This window comes from Taudactylus pleione, unplaced genomic scaffold (assembly GCF_031769625.1).
Source record: "Taudactylus pleione unplaced genomic scaffold, aTauple2 ptg000116l, whole genome shotgun sequence".
Taxonomy (NCBI): Eukaryota; Metazoa; Chordata; class Amphibia; order Anura; family Myobatrachidae; genus Taudactylus; species Taudactylus pleione.
In genome coordinates this window covers 1838554-1857924 of record NW_028284518.1, presented here as the reverse complement: position 1 = coordinate 1857924, position 19371 = coordinate 1838554, and the positions used below count along the sequence as shown (strand labels likewise).

The 19371-nt window shown below is 43.4% G+C and overlaps 1 protein-coding gene across 3 annotated transcripts in view; it reads right to left on the bottom strand.

Annotated features, from left to right (window-relative positions):
* Positions 1 to 3003: 3003 nt before the first annotated feature.
* The window catches only part of MCUR1 (mitochondrial calcium uniporter regulator 1), a 50943-nt gene continuing 34575 nt past the window's right edge, over positions 3004 to 19371 (bottom strand). For all 3 annotated transcript variants that reach the window (XM_088471755.1, XM_088471757.1, XM_088471756.1), the window contains 2 exons: positions 5867 to 5981; positions 3004 to 3282 (listed from right to left, as the gene is read on the bottom strand). In XM_088471755.1, coding sequence (XP_088327881.1) covers positions 3227 to 3282; positions 5867 to 5981 — 171 coding nt within the window. In that variant the 3' untranslated portion in view covers positions 3004 to 3226. The remainder of the gene's footprint in view (positions 3283 to 5866; positions 5982 to 19371) is intronic.

The window sequence follows — 19371 nt, the reverse complement described above, 5'->3', positions numbered from 1 at the left end:
TAGAGGGTGACATGCTGGGCAAATTTCCCCTTGTTGATTTGCTTTGGATTGCGTCTAGCTCGTTTTTTTTAACTCTATTTCCAGGGCGTCACTTGCATCCCTTAAAGTTTGGGACAGCTTATCTGTTCTTCTACTGTTTAATTTGCCAACTACTAACCTCTCTATCCAAGGTCTGTCACATTTAATTCCTAACCTAGACCTTGGTGCACTAATGGTATTCGGTCTCTCCATGATTTGTTTAATAACAATACTCTTTGTCATTCTCTCAGCTACAATCTACCTTCTCTCTACCCTCCAGAGACTTTTATAAGTTTATTCAAATAAGAAATTGGATCCAATCCTTCCCTTCCCTGGTTGGTACGAATGGTATTGTCCCCTCCCATATTCTCTCCCGTATAACCTCCAATTCTCGTAAAGGAGGAATATCTTTTTGGTACTCCCATCTGTTGGTTTCGAGACAGCCTGATAAAACCCAACCCACTCTGAAATGGGAACAACATTTAAATATCTGCTTAGAACCTTATGCATGGTCCCAACAATTTTTCTCCATCTTCAAAATGTCTAAGTGTATTTCACATAGTGAAATGTATATGAAGTTGTTCTATCGTTTATATTTGACTCCTGAGAGATTGCATAAAAAAGTCCATCCCAATCTAGATTGTGTTGGCGCTCCTGTGGCCAAGTTGGAGATATTTTCCATGTTTTTTTGGAAATGCCCTGTCATACGTCCCCTTTGGTCTGAGGTTGAGGACTTGATCCTGCAGATTACTGGCTTACAGTTGTCTCTGTCCCCTTCCGCTGCACTCCTACATATTTTCCCCATTGAGGTTCCAGTATACCATAGATATTTCATAAGCCATGTTCTTATTGCTACAAAAGCAGCTATTGCACAGTTCTGGAAACAAGACAAGGCTCCACCTATCACCTTTAATTATAGTTTTCTGATGGAGACCTTGAATTGTCGTTATTCTTCCTCAGTTAACTCTCCGATTGTGAAGTGGTTTAGCTGGCATGAGTTCTCCACAGATGGTCCATGTCTTCCATTAGTTACGCAATGATGCTCTCCATTTTATTTTATTTTTTGTATTTTTTATATTCTGATTATCTTTTATAGTCAGTTACAGTGGTCTCTATTTCCAATTACTTCTGTCTATAGCACACTGATATTGATATTTTTTCTTATATATTTTATGTTCATGATATTGATATGTATCACATGCCTGTATTTCCCTATATTCTTCCTGTTTCCTTTTTCTGTATCCCTTTATAGTTTGAAAATATCTAATAAAAATGAATGTTTTAAAAAAAAAAATACTTGTGGGCAATTCTTTTTAGCCTGACCAGATGTCATAATGTTGTTTCACTCTGGTGCGCTGCATTGACTCATTCTCATCATCAGTGGATCGATTGGAAAAGGTTAGATTTTTCCTGGCAGCAGCATTTGCAGGAGAAACTGAAGCAGGAGACATCGTCTTGAGCTGGCAACTTGCTTGCAAGTAGCTCTTTGCATCTCTTTAGATCTATGTCAGTTGGAAATTGGCATTATGTATGACTTAAACCTACGATCAAGCATGGTTGCCAAAATGTAGTGATCCAATTTCAAGATGTTGCAAACCCTTTGATCCTGGGGAAGTGAATACAGAACTTGATCTACAAGTCCAATTTACTTAGCGGAATCAGTTCCAGTAGTTTAATTTAGGGTATGACCTGATTCAGGCTGGCAGTGTTTGAATTCACTTCATTGGTTACAATTTCAAATGGTTTCTGTAGCTTGCAAAACAACCGAGAGTATTTTCCAGTGTGCTGCAGTAAGATAACATGTCCCCCTCTCCCTATATCATGGTTTGATATGTACATTTGGATATCTTGTTGCTGTTCATCCAGCTTATAAGGGGTGGAATTCTACCTGGTTACTACCTCATGCTTCAGTTAGCGTATGGCAAATTTAACTATTCTTGCAGCTGCTGCAATCTTCTACATGCAGTTGCTGAATGCCTAAAAATACCCAGACAGCCAGCAAACCCTGCACAGACCAGTAATTTTTTAAGAAAACCTGAGCCACTAAGTTTAGTGTGCATAACATGGTATATGTTCAAAGTCACCCAGTTGTAATGCTAGTACAATGTTACTCACGTTATCAGAAATAACAATGACAACAGACTGATACAGATATGTCTTTTAGTGAAGTCAGTGATACAGAAAGTAGCCTGTCTGTGAATGAGATGGCATTGTGTGTTAGATTCTGCTGCTGCTGAAAGTGGTACACCTACCCAGTGACCGGTCACAGTCATGTAATATTTAGTTTGACCAGTAATGCTTGTCTACATATCTGTAGTTAAAAAGGATAGTCAGTGGAATGGCATTTTCTAGGCAAAGAATGTTTTGTTTTGTTTGTTTTTAAATCCGGGTACAGGTGAGGAATTGCTGTTCTAATAAAAATAGAATTGAGATGGAATTTGCAGCGTGGACACATGACCTTAGCTAATCGGCTAAAACCAGATGCATTGATGGTGGATATTAAATGTATATCTAATGCTAACAGCCATCATAGCTTCAGTGATTCGCTATGCAACAGGATGATGGCTGTTATACTTTGTTCCTCAACAGCAGCCCTAGCACACAAGGTATCTTCTTTGGATTCCAGGATAGGGCAGCAGTTGGTTTGCCATTGAAAATAGGATGCACGACTACCACCAATCGCTAATGAGGAGGTTGACCATGAACATGCTGCTGGTAGCTGATGCTATACTGCTTGTTATACATGATTTCCCAGATTCTGATAAGTAACTTGAATGGACCTGCTGCAAATGACATAACAGGGAGGAGGGCCCTAGATGGATAACGTCTCTACCTCTACGTACAGAAGCACTATGACTGCCACTATTTGCCCCCCCAGGAACTGCCCCTGTACATAATGTTTACATATACAGCATACAAAATCTGTATATATATATGTGAAAATATTTTGTACATACAAGAAAACAAAATACACAAATTTCTGATTATAAATAGTAAATTTATTGTGCCTTACAAATAAGAACACTGTTTTGCTTGAGTGGACGGAAAAACATTAGCATTCGCTCAATACAATGTGTTTTACGTGTGATGCGTTTCTTTTCTTTAGTTATACAGCTGCTTATCAAAGTAATCCATATTTAAAGTGTGTTTAAAATGATAAACTAGGATATGGCTGTACAATTTGAGAAATTGTGTAGATCAACAAAGGTTACATCCATAAACGGTAAAATCCCAAAACTATTGTTAGGCAGGTAAACACAGAACCTGTATATGGAAGAAAAGAAAATTAGAAAAGTAAATCAAAGTTACAAAACTGCATAAACCTTATAGTCAATTAAGGGCCTGATTCAGAGCCGGTCGCTATTAGCGCTCGCTCGTTCAGAAAAAGGGGGTGGCTATTCAAATGAACCGTTCGCTCTTTGCGGTCTGTTGCCGCCTCTTTGTCTGAACGAGCGAACAAAACATGCGGACGTTTTTTTTATAAAAACGCCCCCTGGCCGCTCGCATCATACGTCATGTCCGCTATTTATTAGATTAATCGAGTACATCGACCAGCGTATGAACTGCTCGCTATTTTTGTGGTTGGTTTTTCCTACCACAAATTTGCGAGCAGTTCTGACTATAAAATAACCCAGTGACATGGTCAATGACGCTGCTGTATTAATTATGCACACCCATAAAACGCCCGTTTTGACCTTTAAGCACGCCTGCGTTCGGATCTCCACTCCCCGTTTTTAAGCACCTTCCCCTGTTACAACCCACATACGCCTCCTCCTGTCACTCAAAATAGCAGGCATTCGCTATTTAGCGAACAAACGATTTTCGGCCGCACTGACTGGTTCGCGCATGCGTATTACGATCCGTACGCATGCGCAGTTGGGCAAACATCGCTCGGAACGAACGAGCGGCCGCTTACGAGCGGCTCTGAATCAGGCCCCAAGTCCTTACTTATTATGTTGATACATTGGGCTCCAGCCAATCAGCTCCCGACTGTCATTTTTCAAACAGATGATAGTTGGGAGCTGATTGGCTGGAGCACCATTATCATACGCAGAATTTTATCATTCGTGAATGATTAAACTCATTGATAAATAAGCCCCATTAACTCTTATTTAGAAATAGTATTTTGGACTCTTGATGTGTGCCTGACAGATGGAGGTCACGTGCATTTGCCTCACTGGCTGTGGAAAAACTGTCCAAAAAGTGATTTGCGGCAAATAATTGCTTAAGTTAGTTGAGAAAGTGGATGAGTGGCCTGGCCAAGCTGGCCCAGAGTGGTTGTGTATTATCACTGTATACAGTCAGGTGCATAAATATTGGGACATTGACAGAATTTTCCTATTTTGGCCTCTATTCACCACCACAATGGCTTTGAAATGAAACAAACAAGATGTGCTTTAACTGCAGACTTTCAGATTTCATTTGAGGATAATTACATCCAAATCAGGTGAACGGTGTAGGAATTACAACGGTTTCTATATGTGCCTCCCACTTTTTAAGGGTCCAAAAGTAATGGGACAAACTAAACAATCCTAAATCTAACTTTCACTTTTTAATACTTTGTTGCAAATCCTTTGCAGGCAATTACAGTCTGGAACACATAGACATCACCAGACGCTGGGTTTCATCGCGATTATCGTCTCGGCTCCCGCAAGCCCGAGTGGACTTCCTGCTCTAATAGAGCAGGAAGTCCACTACTGACATCACGAGTGATGTCAGTAGGGCCGCCCACAAACAGCAGGCGTTCCTAAGGGAACACCTGCGTTTGTGTAGCCACCCCCCCTCCCTGCCTACAAAATGGGGCGAGCTGTCAATCAACATCGACAGCCGCCCTGGCTTGTAGTGAGCCTCAGAGTGACAGAGCTGCTGTCGCTCGCTGGGGCTTGCGCATGCGCACGCCGGAGGCGGCACGTGCACAGTGGGGGAACATTGACCCGCTTGCGAGCGCTATGCGCTCGCGAGCGGGTCTGAATCAGGCCCTCTGGCCCCTCCCACCAGTGTAACCTGAGAGTTCCGATATCTACTGAGCACATTAGTCTCAGGACATGTCATTCTCGATCATTAACCATTTACCTGGTGTGTTCACACTTTTTCGACTACGCCAGAAACGCTCATTGGGCAGCTGCCGGAAGATAATTTTCCAGCAACCGCCAATGGCAGAGGGACCTCCTGGCCCCTCTGCATCCTTGCACCCTCCCCCCCAGCGTCTGCCGTGCTGACAATCACTGCTGATCATGCAGCCTGACAGTACCCCCATCCAGCGGCTGCAGAGCAGAGAAGTAGCCAGAGAAGTGTAAATGCAGCCCCCAGCCTCCCAGTGTATATAGGTGCAGCCATCGGAGGAATGTAAAGTCACGATGATCGATATTCTGATATATCTCCGGTAATATTTAAAAAAAAAAATTATATTAATGTTGTGTTCGTAGGAGGGAAAGCCATACATTTTTTTTAATAGCTTAAACCCCTCACACAGTAATGGCAAATTATGTATTCTGGATGAAACCCTTATAATAGAATAAGTTGGTTTAGTGTAATGGTTGTCAATACACATACGCCTGTCCACCACCTATCCGCCAAGAGACTGGTCAATGACCAATACAGCAATGAAATGTAAAGGATGCCAATCAGGTGGTGGTAGTGGTTGTTTGTGTAGGAGGGTGGATACAGTTTACCTGGGCATGTCTGGGAGACCCATGAGGCCTAGATCAGTTGGGAAAGAACACCCCCAACCCCACCACACACTCATTGGTAGCAGTGCACAATATGCAGTTTGGGTCAGTTTGGGTGTGGCCTCATCTCCACTCTTGCATCGGGGTTGGTCTGTGCGGCTCTGGTAAAAGTAACTTACCTGCAAGGTATTTGATAGTGTCAAGTTTATGCGATTCTAGCATGGTTTTAATTCCTGCAACCTCTGTGTCAATCTTCCTCTTTGTTTGAGTCAGTCCTCTATCTTGTTGGGCATGCTGGAAGAAAGACATGTTATGCCTTTAGATTTCAACATCTAATGTCTGTTATATGCACTGAATTGACGTGCTTTTGCTTTGTCTATAAATATAATGTGTAACATGCTTGTGCCTTATAAATAAGGAATAACAATAATGAATAATGAATGTAAAAATTCACAGACCGTAAATTCCCAAAGCTATTGTAAAACAATGACAATGTTTTGGGAATGGCGTGCGAGTATGATAGACATAATAGTATGTTTTTACTTGAACAAATAAGAGATTGACAGTTGGGGTGGAGGAAAAGACAAAACAAGGGGGTTGAAAACAAAGACAGAGAGAACAGAAGGGGAGGGGGGTACGGACTCCTACAATGCTAGTTAGTGACCCGGTGAGTGATGGGTCTAAACTACTGATCTTCCGTACAAGTAAATATATATGGTATCTCTATGCCTTACAAGACTAGCTAATTAAATCAGAGTAGATAAGTGGGTTTGCTTGATAGTAACCATTGATACAACTTTAAAAGATTGTCTCCCCCTCCCCCCCTCCAACTCTACTTAATAAACTGATTGCAATGTGCATATACTGTCTGTGGAAATGCATCAAAAAGCCTTTGGTGATTATGGGGTTAAAGATACTTAAGGGGGAATTCAATTAGACGTGATAAAGCGAAAACGTAACATCGGAGAAGTTTTCACAAACTGCATGTTTTGGTGCGATATTTTCGAGTCTTTTGTCTATTCGCGCTCCCGTTTTTCGCACTATCCAATTACAAAAGATGCAAAAACGTATTTGCATGAAGACTGTTGGTGGAGTAACTTGAGAAAAGTACAGGTGAATTTGGGGAAATCTGTCTGTACCCCTTAAGATAGGTAAATGACATAGTTAATCAATTTAGAAGTGTATTAGTGGCCTAAGAAAAGTATTTGGGGTTCTTAAATTGTGTCAAATGACTGTTATATGCATATTTGTATAAGTGTGGAAATATGATAAAAAGCTATTTTTTTTGTAAAAATAATTGCTGCAATTAAATTGGGGGTACATTAAAGTCCAAAAAGTCCACTTTTAATTTTTAAAAAAAAATAAACACCAGATGCAGCCACCTTCACTGTTTAAAACACGTCCCATCCATACAGCGCTCCAAAATACCTGACCCACTACTTTAAACCCATTTTCCACTACTTAACATTTTTACACCCTAAAATTGACGTTATTATTGACCAAAGTAAGCTAATTAAAAAATAATTTTTGAAGAGAAAAATGTATAGACTGTGCTTATCACATGAAGTAATCCCACAGTAGCAGCAATTGGGAAGTAAACAGGGATACTCCTTTCCCTGGAATAAAATAAACAATTTCTAAAAGATACACAATTCCAAGCGCTGGAAATTGTGTATCTTTTAGAAATAACTATTTTTGCATAATTTTCCATTAGGGGGTTTTTGTCCAAGGGATTTTGCACAACCTTTCACCTGCTCTGAGATGGTGAAAACAGTGAACGGCCATCATCTTCCAGGCAGCCACGGGTCACGGCACGCCCCCCTCCCGCGCTGCCGCTGCATGTGAACGGGCGATCGGATGATCACCAGTACACACTTGCCGATGGACAGATATAACTGCAGATATATCTGCCATCGGCTGTGCAGCACAGCCAACGTGATATGTCTGTGAACGACGTCATATCGCTGGTACACATTGGCCAACGGGCACCAGATATGTAGGCCAATCAATTGATTGGCCAATATATCTGTCAGTGTGTACCCAGCTTTAAAGTACTAGTAATGTTTATAATCTTTATTCATAGGCTATAAGGAAATATGATTACTAGCTAATATGCATCTTTAGAATGTACAGATTAGATCATCTATTTAAAGGATTTTCAATGATTTGTGAATTCATTATATACTGATATCTACAGTATGGAGAACTGTGCTTACCCTGTGCTTCCTGTGTATGTTGTGTATAGATGTACTGTACTGTGGCCCTCAATGTTTGCTGCTCCAAATTAGTGGGTGTTCCCTAACCACTTGTATAGTCTTCATTCAAATAAATGTACAGTAGATAGCAAACCATGGAGCAAGTGGTGTGTTGTGTATTTTATAAAAATCAAACCGAATGCAGACTGATCAAAAGTTACAATACATACATTTGAAACATGTAGTTTAAAATCTCAAATTATTCCCATATATAATAAAATTGTATTAGGTATTTTGGCACAAATACTGTTGCTTACACTATCAATTATTGAAACTTCCCACATTCTTTGCCAATTTGATATTACGCACTGGTATTTCTGCAGATATACAGTACCTAATGCAATTTTATTATTTATGATGGCATAGTGCTTATCATTGGTGCCTTACAGCACTGGGGTCATGAGATTCATTCCTGACCAGTACCCTATCTGTGTGGAGTTTGTATGTTCTTCTCATGCTTGTGTTTTTTTTTCTTCGTACTCTGGTTTCCTCCCACCCGCCTATTTAGATTGCTAATTGACCTAGCTAACATACCTAACAGTCTAACCAGCATGTTAATTGGGCCTATTAGAGACCTCTGCTCCAGTTCTCTCTTACCAGTGAAACCTCCAACTATTCCCCATAATGTTTATATAATTTACTTTACAATTTTTGTGTGCCTTCTACTAAACTGCTTGGAGACAATCAGATGGAACTACAGATTCTCATAGTCTCAATGGGCCTCTGTGGTCCACTGTAATGCGCTTTATTTAATACAGTCATTACAGCAGGATCATGAAAGCTCTCGTAAATGCGGGTCTGCAAAGTGCAAAATTGTCAAATATTTTGCATGCAGATGAAAGCAGACGGCTGAGTGGCCTGCAGGGAATGGCACTGGAATCGCCAACAACGTAAATATGATCAAACAATTAAAATTCTGAACATAACTGGATAAACAGTGGCTGTAGGGTAATGTCAACTATTACTTTTTGTGGAGAGCCCCGTCATACATGTACAGTATACACCTTCATTATTAAAATGCACTAATCTCTTCATTTTCATACGCGTACATTAACAAGATTGATGTGTTTCTGTAAGAACCCTGTATAACTCACTCTTATAGTGCTGCCTGCAGCAGAAACCTCAGCATATCACTCTTCACTAAACAGGAAAAGCATCTTTTGAATCGATCACATTCCAGGGTGTGGTAATAATCATCTGCATGACACACTGATGTCATATTTTGCTTTGTGATTCATTGTGCTGGATTAGTTTTTGCATACATTTTATTTTTGGGGTCAGATGATGTTTATAGAGAACTGTAATTTCTGTACTTTTACTGTAAGCATGTATAATGTGACATGCTTTTCTTAACATCACCATTCACAATTAGTAAAACAAATACAGTACATAATAATATCATACAGCTAGCTATAGATGGTGGTTAGGAGATACTAAAGTACAAATAAAATGCTATATAACACCCCCAGAGTGAGTGAGTGGTTGCACCCATTAGTGGCATATAAGAATGAGAGTAATCAGATTTGGCGTTATCTGTGACATTTGGAGACAGTTATGGCCCCCAGAATTGGCAAGTCGGGGATTTTTAACATGTAGAATTTCCCCAATTCGCCAACTGATAGGTGACCAAAACCACCCATCTGCAGGCATCGATGAATGCCAATCCGTCAGCAGATCGGGCAAATTCTACATGTTAAAAATCTCAGGATCCATCAGCAGAACGGGGAATCATGGCTCAGCCTTTGTGGAACCTAACTGTACTATATCTGGGTAAGGTTGTACTGTAGAAAGCCTTTGACATTTGGGAGAGTTTCTGGGGGTTCCATGTTAGGTCCAGAACATTGAACCTCTATTGATGTTTCAACTTCTGCAGGACATTCCACAGAGTCCAGAACTGGTTTGGCTAAATCCTCAAACGGATTCTGGGGGATTATTAACTCAATTTATTAACAAAGGAACCAGTAAGGTAATGTCCTTCATGTTAGTAAGGTTAGGGATCATGTTGGATTCAACAAAAGCAAAGGACTCAATGATCTGATCGTTACAATTCTCTTCCCACCTGAACTTTATATCTCGGGTCCAGTTTTGGAGATCAGCTTTACTGCTGGTCATTTGTCTCTGAAATCACAAACAAGCATGTCTTGTTCAACAACAAAATATTGTGGGGATATCCATTGATAGGAGTGTGGTATATTTTGTCAACAGTCATAATGTCGACATGCTTGCCATATCTCTTGCCATAATATCCATGATAAATAGGATTTCCAAACTTGGGTCAGTTCCTTGTTTTTCTGAAAATTAACATATTGGTCACTGGCAGCTGATCAACTAGCAAGTTGTGATAAATCTCCAAAGGAATATTATTGTGTTCCTTAGATTGTGGTAAGGCAGAACAAGATAGACCATTAGTGTTGTTTGTGTTTAATTTGGTTCCCCTGAATTCGATGTCATTATGATAAAAACCCAAGAACAAGAACCAATCTTGCGGCCGCCACGTTTGGTACTCCCTTTCTAGGATTGAAAATGGAGGCAAGAGGTTGGTGTTCAAATGCCAGGGTAAATTTAAATCCGTACAAGAACTGATGGAATTTCTTAACTCCCCACACCAAACTTAGAGCCTCGTGATCAATCTACAGTATGCATAATTTTTCTCTGCAACCGTCAAAGACCTCAATGCATATGCGCTTGGCTTTTTGCAGTTCTATCCTAACCTTATGGTCAATTAAAGGTAAAAATGACTTAACTCTGTCAGATGTATCAATTTCTTGATTTCCAAGAACTCTTGTTCACAATCCATTGACTTTTTCCATTGCCTCCTGGGTGCATACTGCACGATATATCATTTGTACAGCCAATGAACGATATCTTGTTCAGTGCATCTGGCCGTGTGTACACAAGATATGTCTGTGAACGACGTCTTTAACAGCTATATGCAACACGGCCGATGCAAAATATTTTGGAGAAATGTCGTTCACATCTGCTTATGTGGACACATGACCGACATCATATGCTGGCCACAGGAATCTGCGACAATGACATTGCAGTTCGTTCTTGTGGCCTAACATCTTGTGTTGCTGAATGGTAAGTATGGTAAGTAAATATGCTTACCAAAATTGGTCTTTTGTTAGGCTGGTTCATCGGCCAAGTGTGTACCCCGCATTAAAGTGCAGCGGGTAGAAGACTTTGGAGGTGTTTGGCAAGAATTTCTGATAGTAACTGACTAAGCCAAACAATGATATGAGTTATATTATTGACTGTGGAACATATTCTTTTATCACAGCCTTTGTTTTGGCCTCTGATTTGTGTAGCCTCTCATCGGTTTTTGAAAAATTCACATTTATCCTTGACTAGGGGGTGATTCAGCTTTGGATGGAATTGCAAAGTTGCATGCAGGAAGCTTTGCAATTCCGTCCTTGCTAATATGCAAATGCAGCAGGAGGCGTATGACTCCCCTGCTGCATTTGTGATCCCAGCACTGCGACTGAGGTCGCAGGCTGGGATCACTATCGTGACTATCGGTCACGATGGCGGACGGCATCGGGCTCCCGGTCAGCTGAGCAAGCTGAGGCTTACTCAGCTGGCCAGTTTGCGAGGCAAGGAAACTGCATCTGTAGATGCAGTCGCTGGCCTTGCCACTCCCGGAAAACGGGGCTGATAAGACCCTGTTTCCGGGAACGCCGGCTATCCCTGCCCCTTAAATGCCTCTTCCTCAATCAGGTAGAGGCATATGTAGGGCCTGCGTGTGATCATGCAGGAATTGTTCTACACATTCGCAGAACGGATCCTGCGCACGCGTAGATTCCCAATAATGGGGAATCTGCATTCAGCATTGCACGCAAGAATCAGGCCCTGTCTATATTCTTGTAGTCTTTGAAAGACCTTTGTTAAATTGTCTAGGTGCCAGTATCATTACTACCAGTGATATCATCTAGATCTCTGTACATGGTATTCCTTGCAGCACCTGGCCTACTGTTATTTGCCCGAGGGTGAGGGCTGAAGCTATACCAAATACAAGCCTGTTGAACTGTAACATCCCTTTGTGCATATTTATGGTGAGGTTTTTCCTTTAAACTTCCTCCACCTCCATATGAAGATATGGCAGATTTGGCAGGGGATATTGCAACGCATACAAAACCGGATTTACCGCTTTTTTTAAAAACTGGTACTAGTGGTGTGGCCCAATCACTCCATTATACAGGAGAAATCACCCTGGAGTTTACTCACTTTCAAAATTTATCTTCCACTACTGGCCAGATGGTATGCCGAACCAAGCGTGCCTTGCAGAATTTTAGAACAGTATTAGGTTTCAATTTAATGCAGGCTTTGTTGTATTTTAGAGCACCCAAACTCTTATCAAAAACAGGTTCTAGCAATTGCTGTCACCTTTTACGAGTGCCCATGTGGAGGTGGGAAGACTGTAGCTTGTGGGTGGCTTTCATAACAAATTTAATTTACCTAAGCTACTCCTGATCCAATAAGGCCGGGCCACCGTTATGCAGCACATATAAATAAAGTCTGTGCAGTTGGTCTTTGTATTTAACGTTTACCTTTATCTTCTCCACTGGTAGAAATACCTCACCAGTATATGTGTGGAGCTCAACTGATGTTTTCCTCAATGGGATATGTGAGAACAAAGTTAATCAGATTTTTAATTACTGACCATGCAGAATCGGTGTCTTGTCTCCAATTTTATTTGTATTCCCACCACCACAGGAGAAACCGATATATTTTGGCAGTCTTTTGCATTCATTCTATTCAGTTGCTGGCAAAACCATTCTTTTCAGGGTCAGTAGTGCTAGGGAAGCCAATTTCTTCATCGTCAACTACTAGGCTGTTTAATTCTGTCCTGCGTCGGACTGTTTTTTCCGATGTGAATTTGAAGCTGTTTAGAAAGGCACACACGTTCTATATGACCACGCTTCTGGCATCTTAAACAGATCTTGTCACAGTGTCATGGTTGGATTTGCCAGAATGAATACATGGGCGTTTCCATTCAGAAATCATGTTATGTGTGACACCATCCAGTTGCATCACTTGCCACCGCTTTCCATGGAAATAAATAGGGACAGCGAGGGCCCTGTCCAGAGTAAATTCAGGCTCATATAGAAGTCTTTTCAGAATGGTTTCGCTAATCATTGTACATACTCATTTTTCTCTAAGAGCATTTGAGGCAGTGCTCTAATGCAGTCACATAAATTGTTATGGCTAGTAGAGAGACCAGGCATATGCTGGGCCAACTCAGTCCACCTGTAGCTCCACCCATCCCGCCCCTCTCTGTCTGCTTACCCACCCCATTCCCCCACTCCGTCCTGCCCTATGCCTGTTGTATATATTTACCCCTTCCCGGTGCAGAGCTGATCTCCGGCTATGATTTCTCCTGTTGCTCACTGCAGTGGGATCGATGGCATGCATGTTGACGACAGGACAGACCGTAGAAACTTATTATATAGACTTGCCCTGATACCAGTGGCGGAACTCCCGGAGGCAATGGAGTCATTTGCCGCCGGGCTCCAGCCCTTAAGGGGGCACCTGGCTCCATTGTCCCCCGGGCCGTTCCGGTCACTGCCATGGAGATGGAGCGCCGCTGATCGGCGCTCCACCTCCAGCGGCGTCAATACGGGGGGTGCAGTCGCACCCCCTATTTGCCAGGCGCCCGCTGAGTGAATTACCAGCGGGCGCCTGGCACCTTCGTTCCCCCCCTGCGGTAGCCGGAGGAACGGAGCTCAGTGTGAGCTCCGCTTCCGGGTCCCGCAATGCACTATGGGAGTGATGTCATGACGTCACTCCCATAGTTCCGAGGAGCGGGCGCCGGGGACGGAAGGCAGCAGGACTGGAGCGGGGTTTCAGGTAAGTATTTTTTTTTATTTTTTGTATGTGTGTGTGCGCTCGCGGGGGGGGGGGCTCACTACAGGCGGCATTGTTGGGGGCTCACTACAGGGGGCATTACTAGGGGCACACTACAGGGGGAATTACTGGGTGCTTTACAGGGAGTTTACTACTGGGGGTTTACTGCAGGGGGCTTACTACTGGGATCACTACAGGGGCCCTTAGTACTGGGGCACTGCAAAGGGGGACCACTACTGGAGGTACTGCATAGGGGGACCATTACTGGGGGGCACTACATAGACGGCACTGCATAGGGGGACCTCTACAGAGGGCACTGCACAGTGGGACCACTACGGGGGGAACTGCATAGGGGGGAGGCAGCTGGGGCTGGCATAGGTGCTGGGGGGATGGTACATTTTAATTTGGGGGGGGGCACCAACATTTATCTTGCCTCCAGGCACCTGGGATGAAGTTACGCCACTGCCTGATACCGACAGCATCTATGAAACCAGAATCTCTCAGCAATCACTAATGTTTTCGGATTCAATTGACTCTATAAACTGTATATAATATGCTTCAAAGACTTCTCAGTAGGTTTCATGGAGCCAAAAGACTGCGCAATAAGGAGTACGTTTTAGGGCTCAATATGCTCAGTAAAACTGCCACTTTCCTATCTTTCCAAATATTATACATCTGACAATATAATACTACTCTTTCTAGAAATGTGTCATAGTCCTCAGTTTCATTGGCAAAACTGCATATAAGGTGGATGGGTGCAGTGGCTGGGCTACAATATGCAAAAGCCGCAGGAGTTTACTTTAAATGACGCCCACTACCGGCTCCCCTGATCTGATGCTGCGTCTGAAGACACAGCCATCGGATCAACTCCATGACCATCGGACATCTGAGTAACTCCCAGGTTACTCAGGATGTCCAGGAAATCTTGCTGACAAGGCAAGTGAAGCTGCATCCAAGAACGCAGCCATCGGCTTCGGCATGCCCAAAAAACAAGGCCTATAGACCACCGTTTTCTGGGATGCTCAGGAGAATGTCAATCATGCTGCAACGTTTGGGGCACTGCAAATGATATTGCAGCCCCAGATCTGCAATGCGCAGATTTAAGAAGATCGGAGACGTGCGTAAAAATCGGGCTTGCGTACATCTCTGAATTAGGAACATAAATCCAATATATGCTACCGGGATGTAATCGGCATCCCGGCATGCGGGATACCGATGGTCTGAATACCAGTGCCGAAATCCAGACAGGTCGGGATCCAAAACCAGAATCCCGACCACCGGCATCCCGAAGGTAAGTATCGGGGTGTTAGGGTTAAGTAGCGGGGTTAGGTATCAGGGGAAGGGTTAGGAACTAAGGTAGGGAGTGTTAGGATCAGGGTGCGAGGAGGGGGAGGTTAGGTTTAGGCACTAAGGGGGAGGTTAAGTTTAGGCACCGGGGGGGGTCTTAGGTTTAGGGTGTGGGGAGGTTAGGCTTAGGCACTAGGGAGGTTAGGGTAGGGGTTAGAAAAATACTTACTGTTACTTCCTATGGATGTTGGGATTCTGGCTGTCGGGATGCCGCTGTCGGTATTCTGACCAGCGGCTTCCCGACAGCCGGGATTTCATACCCAACCATATCCTACCATCTACTTATTGTTACTGATATTTTTAGATCTGTACTGAAGCAGCCCTCAGTATACGCCTTTACAGCCTCAGCATGTAGTATCATCACACTGCTAAACACACTATACATCACTGTTATTCAGATGCTTCTGGAGGCTTCTCTAACGGTCATTCGTAGCTTCAGGCATAGGTATGTATCCACTGCCCGATATAGCATGCCGTCATACCATCGGCAGGTCACCTTGTGAGTACCCAGCCTAAGGATCTTTCCTTCACTTGGGGTGATTCGGGAGACCAGCTTAATATCACACGACCCACTGAAGAATATCACACTACAATTCTGCTTCAGGCAATAGCCACCTCAGCACATTTATAGTAAAGGTGCAGACTTCGGTAAAAGAAAAGAAGGGGGTAATAAACTTGTATAATAATTCTGTAGTGGCTATGTAGAATTGTACAGTACATATGTAATGACAGGGCATACGACATGTGAAAATCGGTGTAACACAACAAGTCACAATAACAGTAATATATTTATCATATACGTACACTGCCAACAGTGTATACACTTTAAAATAACTTATAATAAGCAAACCTGCCTATTACTAAAAATTAAATGCACACTAAAGTCCAAGTTAACTTAAAATTGTGAGAGTTTGTTTGGCACCAGTGGCAAGCTTGTTGTAGGACCCAGGGCCACCTTTAAGAATGTGTAGTAAGAATCCAAATGTCATATGAAATGTAACGACCTTGGGGAATGCCAGTATATGTAGAAAATGATGTGTAATTTTCAATAATGGTGTGCAGTAAATGATATGGCCAGTAGGACATCAGCGACTCTGTGCAGCACAGTCCAGAATTTCCTCTTTTTGCTTGCAGTCCACTCTCACACGCTTTTCACCGATATCCAAGTCTCTGTCTCGGGCCTGGATGTCTCACACTGACTTCCTTGGTCCTGCTCAGCTGTTACTTCGAATGGCTTGGTGGGATTGTGCAGTTCTACTGAGTGTTGCACTTTCAGCCCCTCTCTTCTCACTAGGCTGGGGGGGTACTCAATTAGCGGCGAATGGCGAAAAAAGTGGATTTTTTGCAGACTGTCCTTCTTTTTTTCTCCCTATGCTATTATGTTATCCGAAATAACAGGATATTTCAGGCGAACACACATAGGATCTGTGATAAGTTCACGTGTTTTCACCATTTCAGTGGTGAAAAAATGGCACTTTTCATGGATTTTTCCCGGGACACATAAGGTCCCGAAAAAAAGCCCCGATAAGGGCCAGTGTTGGGTGGTCTTCGGGGCTAATTGGATAGACCCGGGGATCCATTAGCTCCCGAATAATGTTCGGGGCTAATTGGATACTGCCCTAGGTATTGTAGTTGTTAAGATATTGCAGCTATTTGCTCCAATTCTCTTTCCCTAGCTGAATGTATACTCCATGAACAGACCCCAATCTGTGATCGTGTCTCTTGTCTCAACCTCTCTATTAATCTGAGCCCTCCTTGAACTTTCCTTGTCTGGGGCACAATTCCACACTTTCTCTCTCTCTATGGGATCATGGCCAGAGTCCTTAAGGACAGCTACCAACTCATGTACTATGTCTGCCACATTCCGGCATCCCCCACTCTACTGGCTGACGCTATGCCCTCTCAGACACCTCCAACTCTGGGGACACAGCTCCCCTCTCCTGGATATTACCGGCAGGCTCGGACTGGGCTCACACCGCCCTTAGCAGCAGCGGCAGCCAGCACCCGACTGGTAGCAGCGGCTGGACTCTGCATAGTACTATTTTGGGAAGGGGAGCTGCTTCTGCACGTCTCTCTTCTCTGCTGCTGGATGACTTCAATATGCTGCTGGTTCCTGGTCACCTTCCTACACTGAGTAGTGGGACAGCAACAGGGACTGGTGAGTGAATATTAATTACTGCAGACTGACTAGTGTGATTTCCCACCACCCAACATAACAGCTTATGCTGTGCCATACCTGCATACTCTCTTGAAATGGCCGGGAAGCTCCCAAAAAATGGGTTGCGCTCTCCGACCACCAGGGAAAATAGTTTCCCACACCGTCTGCCCCTTCACCAGCTGTCCATCTGCTCATCTTTCCCCAGCTGTCTCTTTGCCCCTCTCCCTGGATGTCCTTTTGCCCCCTTCCTTGGCTTCTGCCAGCTTCTTCATCTGTCCCTCTGTCCGCCTTCCACAAATGTCCCTCTGTCCGCCTTCCATAGCTGTCCCTTTGTCCACCTTCCACGGCTGTCCCTTTGTCCGCCTTCCACGGCTGCTCCACTGCCACCTTCCCCACCTGTCCCTTTGCCACTTTCCACGGTATGATTATTAACCTAAAGGTGGCACAGATTATTATATTATTATAATAATGCTGCAACGGATTATTATTATTAGACTAAAGGGGGCACAAATAAAATGTATTAGACTAAATTGAGAAGGTTGTGTATAAATCCCCTTAAGTAGACGTACCGGACATGAAGTGAAGTGAGGGTGAGAGTGCGGATCCTTGCCCTTAAAGTGCTGTAATTTTTGAAACTTGTACCCTCTCGGTCTTGCTTCGTGCATGGTGGCTCGCTCCGTTTCGCTCGCCAGGTTACTATTCCCAACTGGTGTCCACGCAGATAGTAACTGATGACGTCGGATAGTAGTTGATGACGTCAGGGTACATCTATTGAAGGGGATCTAATGCATAATATGCTGTTTTCTTTGTGGGACCACACCTACCCAATGGTTGTCACACCCCTTAAGTGGGCCCCTGCCTCTGCATTTCCCTGGTGGGCCTTTAATGCCCCAGACTGACACAGATTACAGGGGACTGTTGCAAACGTTTCATAGACAGCCTCCTGCACTCTCATGATGCCACCACACACCGGTATCCTCCTCTCGCCTGACTGGCACTTGTATGGCTCCCTCCCTGTGCGCATGCCAGACTCCTCCTCAACAACCCTTTGTGCCTCTGGGAGATGTCTCTTCTCTTCCATGATGGGTGTGCATTAGCCCACTCCTTCCCCTGAGCTGGACACTGGTCCCATGTACAGGTGCAGTCTCGGACGCCATCTTGGCAAAGATGCTCACAGACAGTGCAATTCAACTTTGGAAACCCCATTGGCAAGAGGACTTCCATATATATGATACTAGGCTCAGATAGGACCAAACATAGCAGGCCAAACGTAATATGGTGAGAGTTTAGAAAATGTGAGCATTTAGCAGTAAAACCCTCACACTAATACATTGATCGAGTTGTATTTTCAAAACAGGAAACACCTGGATGAGAGTTTAAATCTTGTGAGTTTTTGAGTCTGAAAAACATGCGCGTTTGTATGCTCTGTGACTTTATTACATTGGCTGAGCTTAAAAATGTGACAGTTTTCTCTCAGCCTATTATATTTGGCCCAGTGTTTCTTTGCTGGAGCACAGCATGTAACAACAATGTAACATTATGAACAGAACAGACACATAACAAGAACCAGGAAGTAACAGGTAACAAGTTCTTGTGTATGCTTCCGCCTGACAGTCTACAACAAATAGTGCTATATACGCCATAGGAAGTGTGGAATGGCAGCTGAAGGAGTACTGATGAGTAGTGTTAGAGCTGTATTGTAAGACCGGTGCAGGAGGAGTGAAGGGTTGTGCTTGAGTGGAAACATAGGAGCATAAATTAGGTTCAAATTGTGGAAATTAAGAAATGGTCTGATGCCCAACTTATTCCAACAACCCACTGTGCTAAATGCATTCATCAAATACCTGTACTAACACTTATGCCTACATCTTGTGACTGTTATTAAATCTGCATGTTCAGAGAATCCTAATACACTTAGCGCCCACCCATATGCTGGCTTGGGCGTTGGAAAGTGGTATACTACCTACATAGGCCCCTTACAACACATTCTAAATGGTGGTCCTACATCCAACTAAGGTTTGCCTGGTTCAAACAGGCTGCATTGCTGTCAATAACCCTGCACTATGAGATTCCCATTTAT